General features: G+C 40.5%; 1 protein-coding gene across 8 annotated transcripts in view; it reads right to left on the bottom strand.

Annotated features, from left to right (window-relative positions):
• stxbp5b (syntaxin binding protein 5b (tomosyn)) overlaps positions 1 to 15,032 on the bottom strand; it is a 38,753-nt gene that overhangs the window by 4,847 nt on the left and 18,874 nt on the right. Inside the window, exons 8-26 of one of the 8 annotated variants that reach the window (XM_047344795.1) lie at positions 14,760 to 14,883; positions 14,564 to 14,642; positions 13,776 to 13,930; positions 13,596 to 13,668; positions 11,291 to 11,438; positions 11,041 to 11,108; positions 10,893 to 10,933; positions 9,258 to 9,478; positions 8,734 to 8,918; positions 8,271 to 8,396; positions 7,340 to 7,491; positions 5,266 to 5,328; positions 5,127 to 5,183; positions 4,982 to 5,029; positions 3,313 to 3,363; positions 2,976 to 3,104; positions 2,106 to 2,345; positions 898 to 1,255; positions 556 to 721 (exon numbers count right to left, since the gene is read on the bottom strand). In XM_047344795.1, the coding sequence (XP_047200751.1) occupies positions 556 to 721; positions 898 to 1,255; positions 2,106 to 2,345; positions 2,976 to 3,104; positions 3,313 to 3,363; positions 4,982 to 5,029; positions 5,127 to 5,183; positions 5,266 to 5,328; positions 7,340 to 7,491; positions 8,271 to 8,396; positions 8,734 to 8,918; positions 9,258 to 9,478; positions 10,893 to 10,933; positions 11,041 to 11,108; positions 11,291 to 11,438; positions 13,596 to 13,668; positions 13,776 to 13,930; positions 14,564 to 14,642; positions 14,760 to 14,883 (2,484 nt within the window). The remainder of the gene's footprint in view (positions 1 to 555; positions 722 to 897; positions 1,256 to 2,105; positions 2,346 to 2,975; positions 3,105 to 3,312; positions 3,364 to 4,981; positions 5,030 to 5,126; positions 5,184 to 5,265; positions 5,329 to 7,339; positions 7,492 to 8,270; positions 8,397 to 8,733; positions 8,919 to 9,257; positions 9,479 to 10,892; positions 10,934 to 11,040; positions 11,109 to 11,290; positions 11,439 to 13,595; positions 13,669 to 13,775; positions 13,931 to 14,563; positions 14,643 to 14,759; positions 14,884 to 15,032) is intronic. The other 7 variants (XM_047344796.1, XM_047344798.1, XM_047344800.1 and 4 more) reach the window with 7 other exon arrangements.

The raw sequence follows: 15,032 nt of genomic DNA, 5'->3' as shown, positions 1-15,032 counted from the left end.
ATCCCAGATTTGTGGTGGCCATAATTAATAATTGCCCTGTCAACAGATTCTCTGCAGCTCCTCCAGGGTTACCAGCTACCTGGGTTACCCTGGGTGCTTCTCTGATTAATGCTTGTCTGGCCAGTAGGTTTAGGTGGACTTCAATGTAGTTGTAGGTCAGATGATGGATTGAACGGTAATGCCTGATACGTTTACAATCTGAGTAATTATTTTACAACACAACCCTGCTCTGGCATTTATTTAGGGGTATGAAGAGTAAAAGGAGCTGAAAGCCAATATGAACCACACTTCTCACACTTATTTGTAAAAATAAAAAATTAGAAAACTATGCATCGTTTTTTTTTTTTTTTTTTTTTTTTTTTACTACTTTTGTTGGTCTATTGGATTAAATCACATTAATATACGCTGAGGTTTGTGGTTGTAAGAGACAGATATTCTTAGCTATGAAAACTTTCAAAAGGCTCTAGCCAAGACTTCTGGTTTCACTCATCATAAAAAATACCTGCATGGGTAAATCAATCGTTTGCCAAATTTTGCAAGTCCTTGCTGTCTGACCTGAAGGTTGTCACAAGTCTCCTGGCTGTAGGTAATCCTCTGGATCTCAGTGGGGGAGGTTAGGTACAGAGCCTGGCCCAAGTTAGAGAAGCAAAACGTTCTGGCTATCCGCATGTCTGTCAGCGGCAAGTAGTTTACGTCCAGCAGAGGTCGCAGGCTGGGCAAACTGTTATAAGACAAAACAGTATTAGAGGGATGTGGTACTTTTACAAGTTCTATTTACTGCTTCATTAACCACATGCACATACCACACATCACATGCTGCTCAAAGAGAGGTGTGATGTTTGGTCAGAGATATTGAAACTACAAAGTAATAGCAACTGCAGCAAGCAAAGGAGATACCTCAGAGTCATAATGTGACCGTTGGCACAGAAACAGGCGATGCAGTAAGCCCCACCCGTCTGTACCACATCAGCCCGCAGCACAAAAGAGGTCTCTGTGATGTTGTGTTTGTAGATGCGGGTTTGGGAAGGCATGCCCACCACCTTGGCCTGCTTCTCTGAACACAGCACAGCAAACTGAGTGTCCTGGCTTTCCTGTGAAGATGGAGGGGTGGCTGGCCTACGCCTCCGCACCTTCTCTTTCTCTTCGTCTGAGGCATTTGGGTCATACCACGGTTCGTCGGAAGGGGGCAGCAGAGTTCCACCAGCATCCAGAAGAGCCATAGTCAGGATACCTCCTTTGAGTCTGACCAAGGTGCCTGCAAATTCAGGTTATGAACAACAGCAGCATTACCAAAGAGGATGTGGATGAAATGATAAATGTAAACTTATTCAAAAAATAAAGAGTTGCACATTAATAATTTTAGCTTACAAAAATATTCACATTTTGTCACATTACAAAAGCAAATATCAACGTATTTTATTGAGATGTTATGTGAAAGACTAACACAAAGTAGTGAATATTACAAAGGGAATGTAGACCCACCAGTAACGCAGGCTTTGAACATCTAATGGAAGACCGTTCAATCCCTCATCCAAAAATGGAAAGAGTGTGACACAACTTTAAGACTAAGACAAGGAGCGCACTAATCAAAGAAGCAACCAAAAGGCCTCTGGTATCTCTAGAGGAGTGCCAATCATCGCAGAAAACCTGTTAGAGGCTACAGAAGGTCTGAGGTGAAGGTTAACCTTCCAGCAGAACAACCTGGAACATAAAGCCCTGGCTAAAGTTTTATGGTTTAGATCAAAGCTTATTCATGTGTTAGAATGACCTAGTCAATGTCTAGATCTAAAACTAACTGGGAATATGACAAGCCTTGAAAACTAATGTTCACAGAAGTTATTTTGGAATGAGAAAACGAGGAAAGATGGAAAGATTTCAGTCTTTAGATTTGCAAAGCTAGTGGAGACACATGCAGCTGCATGCTAAACATTTCCGGTTTTTATTTGTAAAAAAGTTTGAAAACCTTTTCCTTACACACTACTTTGCCTGGGTCTACTCACATAAAATCCCAATAAAATGTATGAGCTTTTATCCAGATAAAATATGAAAAGTTCAAGAAGTACATGCTCAGTACTTTTGAGTGGCACTGTTTGTGCGTTTCTTACCGCAGGTGGCGAAGCTGACTGGTTGCAGGACTTTCTGCTCGCTGCCTGGTGGCAGGCAGAGGGCCACCATCATCACAGAGCCCTGGGTGGTCCCCACTAACAGGCAGGGGCTGACCAGGCTGTCTGACTTCTTGGGGAAACTCTCACAGAAGTAAAAGGAGGAGATGACCTCTCGAGATTCTCTGTCTATGCTGGTTACACTTGAGCTCCGTGAGCGGGTAAATGCGTTATCCTTTCCATCTGGACAGCAGGTTTGCGGACAGAAAAAAAAAAAAGATACAATCAGGAAACAATTCGGGTAAAATGACAAGGGAGGGTTTCACATGTTAACAGGAAAGTCAGCCCCCAGGTTAGAGTCATGTTGTGTAAAAACACACCTCTCATCTCATTTGTAAATAACCAAGCAGATAGCGCAAAGCAAACCCTTTGTTAAGGACAGACCAGAAGGCTTTTTCACACTGAGACATGTTGAACCAAGCATGCATTTTGGTTTATAATGCTCCAATTTGCTTTGGTAAGAATAAACATGGCAACAATCTCAATGTGAAAAACTGCAGCCGATGCACAAGGTTTATCTCCTTCAAAAAGTTACTAAGGGGATCTCCACAGAAAAACTAGGCGAGGGTGGAAGACAATACACCGCCCTTCACCAGAGTTCTTCTCAAGAGAGAAACTGGAAACAGGAAAGGCAAGATGTTGGATGCCAGGTGCACCAAAGCAAGACGAGCTTCCTCAAAAAAGAAAGGACACAATCATGGTGTTAGGATTAGTGTCACATGTTATCAAATTTCAGAATAAAAGCCCTTGTTGTGGGGATTAGTACGAGTTATCCCACTTCAGCCGAAGTTATGCCACGACTGGTCCACTCACATCGGTTGGGGCCTGAATTTGTTTTAAGTACTTTCAACTTCTGGGTCATCCTGGCTGCCATCTTGCCATTTTTCACACTACAAAAGCGCGATTTACAGGTCCGAGTGGACCACCGCTGGGACCTCTCCTCTGCGCCCAGGGCAGACACAGACAGTGTTCAGCTCAAGTTACGGTGCAAAGACAGCAGGACAAACACGCTGCTAAACAATTGGCAATACTTTCATATATGTACTCTTACAGCGTTAAAGTCAATACAAGAAGAAAAAATCAATTCCTGTTAAAATAAGGAAGAAAGAAGTTAAAATAGCAAAATTCTTATATTCATGTGTTGGCTTACCCAGCTCTGGCTTTTGCTCACCAGATGAGCTAATTTTCCGTGACATCTTGGCTGTAACAGAAACAAATACCCCTAATTTTAAAAGGAGCGTTGTTTGAGCACCTGCTCAGATAAATGACAATGATCATTCCAGAAATAAGCGGCATATACTGAACAGTGTGGAACATTCAAGAAACCTCTCATTTTTGCTTTAAGAGGGATGATACAAACTGTATGACAACTGTTGAGGCTTATTTACATGAACGGCCTTCTACTCTCGTCTCACCCGGATATAAGATTTAAAATGGAAATTTTATGAAACCAACACAAAATAGTGCATGATAAGAAAACATCTGAAAAGTGCGGCATGCATTCATTTCTTTCAACAATGGCTCTGTTCTGGCTACTCTTTCATAAAAGCCAGATTTGTAAAAGTGCACAACTAATTGCCATCGTGTTGACAGACGCTCCCACCTGAGCCGTGGCTCTCTGCAGCTCCTCCAAAACTGCTTTGCCTAGGTAGGCTTGCAGTTGTACCATACTCTGTTGTCAAATGGTGAATTGAACAGTGCTCTGAGAAATGTTCAAAGGTTGGGATATTATTTTACAATCTTCAAACTACTTCCTCTACATACTTGTGGACTCAATTTACTACCGAGGTGATTTCTGAAGTCACTTGGTTGCAATGGTTGGCATAAAAACAGGGAAGTGGGGTTAAAAAAGCATGCCACACTGTTTAGATTTAATTTGCAGATAAAAAATAGTTTTTTCTTTCTACTTCATAATTATGCACTATATTGGGTTGGTCTATCATATGAAGGCCAAATAAAATGCATGAAAGTTTCTGGGTGTAACATGATAAAATGTAAAGAAGCTCTTTTATTCTATACAGTGCATACAGCTTGCTTTGAGCGAAACAAGATTCTGAATATAAAACAAAATGTTTATATTTAAAACAAATAAGAAATAAAGCAAATGATTGTTCTTTTTGCATTGCTACCAGGAGTGTTGCCATTCCAAAACACCAGTCCCCCAAAAGTTGCCTGTAGCAGTCTGCGACCACCCTCAAAACCACCAAAAGAATACAGATGAAGCAGAAAAGCATTGCAGAGGAACCTGCGCTGTCAAACAAAGCAAGAAGCAGTTGAGAAATAAGGTAATTATAATTCAGTGAACATTGTTATGCAAAGAGAGTAGGCGTCAAGAAAAAAAAAATGAGTAGATAGCCAAAGAATTACACTGAATCGAACCCCTAGAAAGGGAAATACAGCTGGAATTGACAATTAAAGAGAATTAAAGTGGTTAGTGTTACAAATATTGAGGCAGGGTGGCAGGTTTTCTTTACTTTGGGGAGTAGAAGTAAAAAGCATCAGATAAAATATCCCCAAGCAATAATCTGTAGAGGTGTGTATCAAGTTTGTAGTGATTTGATCAAAACAGGAATTTGCATAGAAATTCTGAAAAAAAAAAAAAAAATCTGAAAGGTATCCTGTCATGAAATCAACAAAGTATGATTATTTTTATATCAGCCATGCCATCAGTAAAAATCCACGTCTCGACTGAAAATCTGTCTTTAATAGGCACAATAAGCACAGACTGGCAGAGGATCAATGCACAGTGTGGTTAGAGCGCCGTCATTCATGGAGAGAAACAGTGAGTAACCAGAGAATGCACGGGAAAGATACAGTACCAAAGTCATTGGCAACCGTCTTGGAAAAGCGTCTGCTTTTGAACTTCACTGGAAATAAGGTTCGGGGAAAAAGACAAATCAGATGTCTTCAGCCATTTATGATTTGCTGGAGTTAAGAGGGTGCATGCACTGAAAGATACGGTACCCTTCTCTATGAAGTTTTGTTTTCGCTCATCATCTGAATTGCAGGGTGAGGTAGATCCTGGATGATAAATAGCAGCATTTGGAAAAAATGCTTAACAAAACAAACTTTTTTTGGTGATGGTTTTGTCGAAGAGGCTCACCTGATGTGGGGGATTTGCACCGGTCCTCTGAGTTGTTAGACCCGTCGTTGGAATCACAAAGTCCTGCAGTAAATAGTGATTGAAAAAAGTGAGTCCAATCTACTCCTTTGCAAGCCCAAAGAATCTATTTCCTATATCTGAGGCAACTGATGGTGGGTCAACTATTGGAAAAGCTGCAGGGATGGCTACTATTACAATATACCAAATAAGCACAAATCTAGACCAAATCCTGATAATTCAACCATGTCTGTATTGTTTCACTGAAAGCCAAGTTGAAAGATACACGGCCTGATTTTGTTTCACTGACCTCGATTCTAGTAAAACAAAAATTCATCCCTCATGTGGCTGCTGAAAACTACCATGAGTTTTGGAGATCTTAGGCGGCCGCTCCAAACCAAAACCAGGGAGTGTATCTTCGTCAGAGAAAGGGAAAGCTTCTGAGAGTAAAACAATAGTGTGGGAAGAGGAATACAAATCTGACACAATGGGACTTACTGAAGTGAGAGGAGCGACGTTTTTTCACACACTGAGAATACAAGTTAGAAAGTCTGGACATGTGAGACGTAGCAGTTGGAATGCCTTTATCAAAAATCACACAGAGAGACCAACAACACTGAAAACCACTGAGACAGAACAAAAAAATGAGTGAAAATTAGAAGTGCAAACTCCCAAAAAAAAATAGCACAGCTTATCCCAGGCCTGCTGCTGAATTTGTTTCTGAACAGAAAAAGGGATGCACTAGTATCCGATTGCGTTGCTACAATAGTAACTAGCTAAACATTTTCAGGCCCCGTAATTTGAGATGCACCAAGAAATCAGCCGGTGTCTGGACTGGGGGTCTTTTTATCCCAATCAATGAACATGAGCGCTACGAAGCCTCAGTAAAAAAAAACACTCTTTGGTGTGGAAGTTGTTACAGAGCGAAAATGAACCAAAGTTCATTTGTTCCGATATCGGTCAGGTGTTGAAAATTCAGTGGGGGTACAGAGATGTGAGAAGGTATTTAAAATGAAATCGGTTCATTGAAGCCGCAAAAGAGTGAGTTTTACCAGATAACAGGAAGGCTAAATAGACTAAAGTAAAATTGTTCTGTTTTATTTGTCTGGCCGTTTTTGAACACGCTGCATTTGCAAATGCCAGCCTTTTGAAAATCCAAGAAATCTACACTCTCAAGGGAATACACATAGAAACTGGTGTTTTAGTAATGCCAGCCCCGTTAGCTGCAGTAATCGCTAATATAAGATCCTCCAGGGCCGCTCTCCTGTATGTTTTAGGACTTCCCGCTTGAACACAGCTGACTTAAAAGGAATGCATTATTAGCATGCTCCTACAAGACGTGTTGAATCCGGTGTTGGAGCAGGCACACACATCTAATACCTGCAGGGCAGTGGTCCAAGAGCACTGAAGCTGCCCACCTCTAGTTTAAAGTCTAATACTGCTCAAAGAAATCTGCTGAAAGATCCTGATCGGAGCTGTGACTGGAGTCAGTTAACTATATCTTGTCTAACAAGAATAAACTGAGGTTCAATCTTGAATGTAGCACAAAGCCTCTGAATAAAGAGAAGGAATACGTCATTCACCATCATTATGATACAAAAAAATAAAACAAAAGACAGAGACAAAAAGGGTTTTAACAGGGAGGTAAACAAAGCTTGTGTAATATTTTATCACTTAAAGGAATCAGAAGATAAGTCCGTGACAGCAGAGTTATGATGCAGCATTACTGACATGCACATTCTCTGCTGTCTTTGCACTATCCTACTGAACAGATGGACAATCTGTAAGTGATGCCCCCTGTTGAGGGAGATATGCTACAGCAGGGTTAAGTGCTCATGGTGTGAAGTCAGGGCAGCTGCCAAGTGTCAGCTCTGCCTGTCCAATACCTCCAGCTCCACCTCCAGCAGCCCGATCAAGTTTGGCTTTATGAAGAGACATCAAAACTGCAGCAAAAAAGCTGTGTGTTAACTGCATATACAGTTATTTCGCTGCACTGGGAGCAGTTTTCCAGCAATACTTGGTGAGGCACAGAGCAGAAGAAAAATGAGACGGGTGTAATTAGTGGAGCGCAACTCGCCTCCAGAAGGCTGTCGTGGTTTACGTGGGGAGTGGGGCTGCCTCTGGCAGGGGTCAGATGGGCTGTACAGCTCCGAAGTTCCCATGTGGAGCAGGAGGGTCTTCTGGACGTAGTCCACCACGGCCAGACCATTACTGTTTCCGAACACCACACTGAGAGACAGGAGGTAGAAAGAAAAACAAGTAAAATGCCACACAATGATTCAGACAGCTTCCGTTTGTAGTGCCTTCATGCTACAACCACAACGTCAATGTATTTTCCTGCAATTGTACATGATAGAGCAACAAAGTAGTGCATGATTGTGGAATGGAAGGAAAATGGTTGAATGTAGAGCTGCACAATATATTGCAATGTGTCACTGAAATAAGCATGCTCACCAACATCCTCCATGTTGGTGAGCTAGAGGGCTAGATTGGATTCTTCTAGCTCAAATATATATCCCAGTTTGTGATCTATATTTGAGCGATTTTATTTAAATGAGGTATGAAGTGATACCTTCATTTAAACAAAATCTTAAACAAATGTAGAATTTTATTGCTTTGTTTGGCATCAAAGCTGAACCCAGTTAAAAGAAAAAACATAGGTTCAGTTTAAAAGCTAGACGTAAAAGGACCTACAAGCCAAAAACAATGAAATGGTTCGTTTTAAAGTTTGTTTTTATCTGTTGGTAAACACAAACATTAAAATGATTATAAACATAATCAATCCATTTTTTAATCGACACATATTTTTATCTTTTAGATAACAGGATAAGAAATGAAGTCTGAAAACTGTTTCAACATGTATTTAATTGTCATTTTTTTTTTGCTAACTTATCCAAACTTGGAAAATATAAAAAATAATTGTTATGCTTTTGCAGACTTTTAAGGACGGACGTTGGAACCCTGTACAGGAATGTGATCTGGTACCAAAACACCCAGTGGAAACTTACAGACCAAAGGAGGAGTTGACTGCCAGGCTGGTGATCTGCTGAGGCGGCTCCCCACTCACCCACACCAGCTGGACCACCAGCTCCACCTGGTAGCCCGGAGACTGCTTCAGCGGGGAGCTCCGCACCCTGCATCAAACACACAGCAGGATGACACTGCAGGCTGTACTTTACACCAGCATGAATGATCACCATCATGGTAGCTAGGCCTCACTGACAGCTAAACCTTTCACTGTCAAGACAGCTTTATTATTTCCAAGATCTTTTTTATTGGCAGTTTTATTTCACCACTAAGCTCTGGAGAGAGTAAACTGAAACATCGCTTACTTTAGTTTTATTAGTTTTTTTAAAACCATTTACTCTTTTTTTTTTTTTTAGAAACAACTAGATTCACAAAGACATCAACCATGTAGAAAAAAAATGAGAATTTTTTTGCAAAAACAACTAAACCAAAAATTGGCCATACTGTAGGCATGGTATATTGTCTCTGGGTCCTTCAGAGGAGTTGATGCCTGCGGAGAGCTGATTTGGAGGCTCGGCCTCCTGAGGGCTGGAGGAAGCTGCAGAGGTCGGCAGGGTGGGGGTCTGCTCTCCTCCCGGATCGGGGGAGTCTACCTCGCCGAACTCGCACTGCATCCGTACCTCAAGCAGCTGAACACAAGACAGGAGAAGATACGATTTTTGCCGAAGACATGCAACAGCTTAAATTAGCAGATGAAATTTCTGCCTTTGGGGCACATGCCTAAATAAACTGAAATCATTTTAGTAAGTGAGAATAATCACATAATTACAACAATTATTTAAAAACAGCTGGAAGATTCACGCAAACACAAGGTGCATTTAGACAAAAACATTTGAATGAATCTATTAAATCTAAACGAGCATCCTCAATCGGTCGGGATTTCATATTAGAAGTTAAGAAGCCGCTACAATCCAGAAATACAAAGCAATATTAAAGGTCTGATTTCTCTCAGCCTCTAATATATCTACCTGAACAACATCAGTGGTGACTTCCTGTTTGCTGAACCTGTAGATGATGACATGAGCAGAAACTCCAGCCACGCAGAGCATCCTGCTCTCCGGACACCAGAACAAGGTTTGGATGGCGAACGGGTCTTCGTCCACTATGTCGGTGTTCGGCTTCTCCTCCTTACCTCGGGCCCTCTCAAATACCTTGGCAGTCTTCAGCTTGTACAGCACTTGAAGCATTACTTTGAAAACAAAGAGAAAGGAAAAATACGGTGTTAACTACCCGCAATTTCAGACAAAAGATGAACTTACTGAAGCACTTCAGGAGAAATGGGGGAAAAATGGGTTTTGTTTCTGTGATTTTAATCATTTACAATTAAAATGGCCTCCATTTGACATTTACTGGTAGCTTCATTTTACCCAGTATCTCCAAGGAAAAACAAGACCGACACCTGGTTTTACCACAACATCTAACATGTTAGTTTCTATGGAATATTTGGGTCTCTGAAGTCAGAAACTTATTGTTTAAAGTTTCAAACACAGATTCAAATGGATTCCTGAAGATGTTCTTTCCTTGACCACCAAGCCGCCCTCTTTTTCGATGATGCAGTTCAATTTGAAAGGTTTGCCATTTACAAAAGAAAGTTTGTGTGTGTCAGGGTGACAAACCTCCAAGGCATCATTTGTCTCCACAATGCTTGACAGAAAGTGAAGCCCCAGACTTTTGTTCCACTCATCTATCCACAGCAAAGTCCACTTTTTCCATTTCCGCTTTTGTAAAGTCAAAACAAGATTTGCGTGGCAGACTTGGATGAGTGGAGAGCTGCGTGGCTTTTATAATGGTGTCTTGGGGCTTGCTGTACTGGTGAAAAGGCCTTCGCCAATGATTTAGTCAATGAGGGGATATAAATGATTTCACATCTTGCATTTTGGGTGAAAATATAAAAACTAAACTAATTTTGCTTCTACTAGCCCATTGTACAAGCCAGAGGCAGAAGTGTTTACAAGTTATTTTTTCCAAGTCAAATCTCAAGTAGCAGACTGAAATAAAGATTTTCTTATCATCTATTCTGCTTGTGGCACAGTATTGCTGGATGGTATGAATTGAAATCCTCTACTAATTGTCCTTTTGCCTAATTTAACAAATGAACCTTTATGTTTTAACTGCTGTTAACCCGTGTTCACTACGTACCACACTATATAGGGTCTAGACTCGGAGTTGGAGGGTTTATGTCAACTCTACCAAGCCATGCTTCAAACCTACATTTATAACTTTGTTGTCGAGCTTAAACAGTGAAAATCTTCCAATAAGCACCATAAATTACAACATAATGAGAACCAGTGGGTACATTATGTCACAAATTCATCATCTGTAGGGCTACCTTCACTCACTTCTTTGACTGACTGTTGGGTGCACCAGCAACTGCCTGCATCACCTTGCACCACCCATTATGCCACGTTTTATGCATTTTACTGGCTGTTTTGTTTTACAGCTGTCATCTCCTCAAAAATCAAATCATTTACGAACCTATTAGTGGTCTGCATATGTTCCAGAAAGGACATATTTGGATCGGACTCTTTCTTCTGGGTGCTTCAGGTGTAGCTCGTTTGTTTTTTGACAGTGAGGGTATAACAAATGAGAAAAGAAACACTTACATGCAGACGCATCCCAAAACTTGATTGACCCATCAGCATGCCTGTTTTCAAATAGAACCAGAAAAAGCTAATGTAACATGAGTTACAAGTACAGAATTAAAAGGTATACACTAATAATAATAATTTTATATATTCCATAATTATGGACCCTGTGATGATGATCTCTGGGTAATTCTGGGTGCCTTGGCCCCAGTTTCCACCACTAATGGGCCATTCCTGTAAAAAGAAGAAAACTGATTAAATTATGAACATTAACCGTCTGACTCTGACCAAATGATTTTCTGCGTCTGCCACAAGTTTCTCTCTTACTGCTTTCACGTAAGACGCCGTGTCTCCAAAACCAAACACTTAAATAGGAAACACAATTTAAGAACCGTTAACAAAGAGGAGCAAATCACCTTCTTGCTGTAGCCTTGTCGTTTTTGCAGGCTGCCGACAGAGTAAAGTGCAGGAATGAGTTCAGCAGGGCAGTCAGCAAAATACTCGCAACACGTCACCGGTGACTCATGGATAGTAAGAGGATATTGGCTCTCAAATATTGGATACCTGTTATGACGAAAAAAAAACTGTTGAGATTCAAAAATAACTGCAGTAAATTATTATATGTTGCGTTTCGAGATAGTTTAAGAGGTTTTGCGCTGAGATCTAATATTCTTTGGGTTTGTTGATAAAAACAGTTTTTTTAAAGACGCAATAAAGTTAATGCGTTCAATATGTTATCCCCGTTCATTTGTTACACGACTGTAAGTAAAACAATAGTACCTTGAATAAGAACAAATTAAATGTCAGAATTTTCCAGACGATTTAAAAATTCATTTTGTTTTTAAAACATGAAATCTGCTGATTCTGATTTCTAATTAAGAACTATAAGATTCACAAAGATGAAAATAGTTTTTCTCTGCTCTTTCTTCCTTGAGCACTCGGTAAATAATGTCAGGAACCAGGAACAGACTCAGCTTATGTCATTGTGTAAAAGAGCAGTTGCTGTAAAACGGAGACTTATGAATATGTAAAAACATACGCAAAATTATTAAGAGCACGCTTTAAAGTGCCTTCAACATTGTTACCAATGGGTGCGGTTAGCAGTACTAAAACAGCAGTGTTCTTGTGTGTTACATGGAGAACTATTAAGTTGTTTAAATTAACTTAACTCTAAGATTTCCAGAAAGCTGCCAACATTACCAAATCCATATTTGCGCATGACAGACAGGGGACAGGGGCAGAAAGCCAAAAACAATTGAACAAATTTGCTTCACTCTGTCCAGCCTTCCTGTTATCTGCACAAAGGTTTGCTCTCTCTCTCTTTCACTCTTTCGCAGCCAGAACCAACCTCAGGAAGGTCTTGACATGTCATCGATATTACAGTTTTGTTTTAAATAAAGTCTTACATCTCTGTGCTGACATTCCTCAACACTTATACTGAAAATAGGTAACTAAGAATGTTCTTCACCCAGTGACAGCTTCCACACCAAAGAGTATTGTAGCCTTTTCAAAACAACCTGATAGCCCTTGGAATGGTGCGTTCACTTATTGGAAAAAAGACTGGATTTCACACCGATCAATGGTGAACAAGCTGGAAATCATCAGATTCCTATCACCTCTAGTTGTGTTAGGCATGTTTTCCACTGCAAGAACCTTTTCCATGGGGCCATTATTACACCCTTGCATCATTACACGCTTGGGTTTCCACTGGATTTACCAACTAAAAACAGATTACCTGGACAGAAATGTATCCCATAAAAATGTCCTAGTAGTGACGTAATAATTTTCCATTTGGAAGGAGCTTTTGGAGAGAGTGTTGTTGAGGATGAACGCTAAGCAAATGAAATTGGTTGAATTTATTTAACAGTATATTTAAGTCTGTTTTAAATAGCCTAAAGCTCGTATTCTGCCAACTTTAAGTCTAACAGTTTTTGCTCATTAGTGGTGAAAAAGGTGGTCATTCCTCCAATCAATCAAATCTTTTACGTCTTTAAATCATAAAAGGCAGAAACAAATAAAAAAACAACCACAATCCCAATGGATTATTAAAAGATTTTTAAGAGACAAAGCACTGGTGCTGCTCTGTGAGCGTGGTTAATGCTCCTGTGGGACACGTCTCCAGGACTTTATTGAATATCTGTGAACGTTACAAATTTTCTTTGATTTTAAAGTGATTACAACCCAGTTTCACAGTGTAAGTGCTGTAAATCGATCACAAGTTTAAGGATAGAACACCAGGCTTTAATTCTGACATTAGCTGCTTCTCCTTAAATTGATAGAACAATAAAGTATACATCAGTAAAATCCTTTTAAATTTTTTACAGCTTTCTGTTGAGTTTGTAGTGAGTCTTTGTAAGTTATAAATTGTATTTGCCATGACAGAACCATCGTATAAAGTTTTACTGCTGAAAATCATGACTTTTAATTCTGCAATTGATATCGATCTAGTCTGCTCCCTGCCACCTCAGTCAATGCTGCTGCAGTGGGAGGAGTAACCACTTGCCGTCTGCTGATGCAATGGCCCTGTTCCACAGTGGAAACGCTCATAACAAAAGGCCTGGCTAAAGAAAAGTTCTGCTAAACAAAATTTCTGGGTCTTATAGTTGAAATATGCCTTATATGTTATCATCAGACCAGCAGAGAAAAATTCATTACATTCCAGGTATACGCAGATTTTATAACATCGACAGAAAAGCCACATTTAAAAGAGTGAATAATTACCCAATCTGTCCAAGATCTATTACAACTAGATCCTTCTCAAGGAGGACCACCACAGCATAAGGCTCCTGAAAGTCTGGCGAGCAAAAGAGCAAAAAAAGGAACATAAACATAGATGGCTTCAATTTTGTGACTCTTAATAGTAGTGAAGCAAGCCTGCTGTGGACAATTATCATGGCTCACCGTTTGGATATGGAGTTTCGCAGAGCGTTAGGAAATCTACGATAGGATAGTCCATCTCCAGGACGGCAGTGCTCTTTCCATGCATCACAGTCAAACAGGCTCTCCTCCCCACCGTGTCGTACGACAGTCCTCCAAACACGACCATGAACGGGTCCCTGATTTCGGCAAACACATGCACAAATAATTTGATGGCTCGCTCAGTTACACTGGGATTGTTGTAAATATGAAAGCGATTTGGTCAAGTCAGTGGCAAATGGGCGAAAAGGGACAAAATTTACTGTTGCACCTTCTCCTGAGAGTATTTGGCCCCCTTTTCAGGAGAATCCTACTTTTTAATCATGACAACTAATTAATCACTGTCCTCAAATACCTGCGGAAAAAAGGCAGGAATAACTAGATCAGTTACCATGAAGATGTTAATTTTTCTGACACAATTTTACAGGAGACATTTTCTCCTTTTTACTTTTTGACCTTGACATAACAAAGCTTCTCTCTTCCCTTCACTAAACTCCAGCTGCAATAAAAGTGATCAAAGGTGCTTGACATGAAGCCAACTGATCATAAAGAGACATCATTCATAACATAACCACACCAAAACACAACCTCTGAGAGCAGAAACACTAGTGATGGGCACCTTTCCAGCTTTCCATACACAGTAAGGATGCTGTCGACAAGACTGACGTGTTTGGTTTATGTAGAACAACAGGAAAGGTGCCTCTAAACACAGGATACAGATCCAGGCGTGAGCAGACACAGGAAGGGTGGGAGCTTTCTGTCATCACACTTACCCAGCTCTTGTAGTTTTGTACTCCACTTTTAGTATAGGCTTGCATGGTTCTGGCTTTTTTCCATCCTTAGGCTGTTTTCCTGTTAGAAGCCAAGAGCAGTTCTGTTTTTCTTTATGCATAAATCAGGCATCATCTACACGTGACAGGCCTAGCTGTGTGTAAACACAACAACTGTGTGCGCGCCAACAGCTCCTACCATGTGGCGTGATGATCTGTGCAGGCTTGGCTGGGGCTCGTATATTCCACGTGGTCAAAGTGCCATCAGAGTGGCTGCAGACAAACTGTTTCCCCTCATGGTGCCAAGCAACCGAGTGGATTGCCTGAAAGACACATCATTAGGATGACTAACATTGTGTATCACCAGAAGGAAAATCAGAATTAGGGTTTCTAAAGCCATTAGTTATTTTGTTATTAATGCTAGTTAACATCCTCTTAAGTACAGTAACTTGCGAAAGTAATCAGAGCCTTT

This window comes from Girardinichthys multiradiatus, chromosome 19 (genome assembly GCF_021462225.1).
Source record: "Girardinichthys multiradiatus isolate DD_20200921_A chromosome 19, DD_fGirMul_XY1, whole genome shotgun sequence".
NCBI classification, from domain to species: domain Eukaryota; kingdom Metazoa; phylum Chordata; class Actinopteri; order Cyprinodontiformes; family Goodeidae; genus Girardinichthys; species Girardinichthys multiradiatus.
Note: the sequence above shows the minus strand (reverse complement) of the source record. Positions and strands in the feature narration are given on the sequence as shown.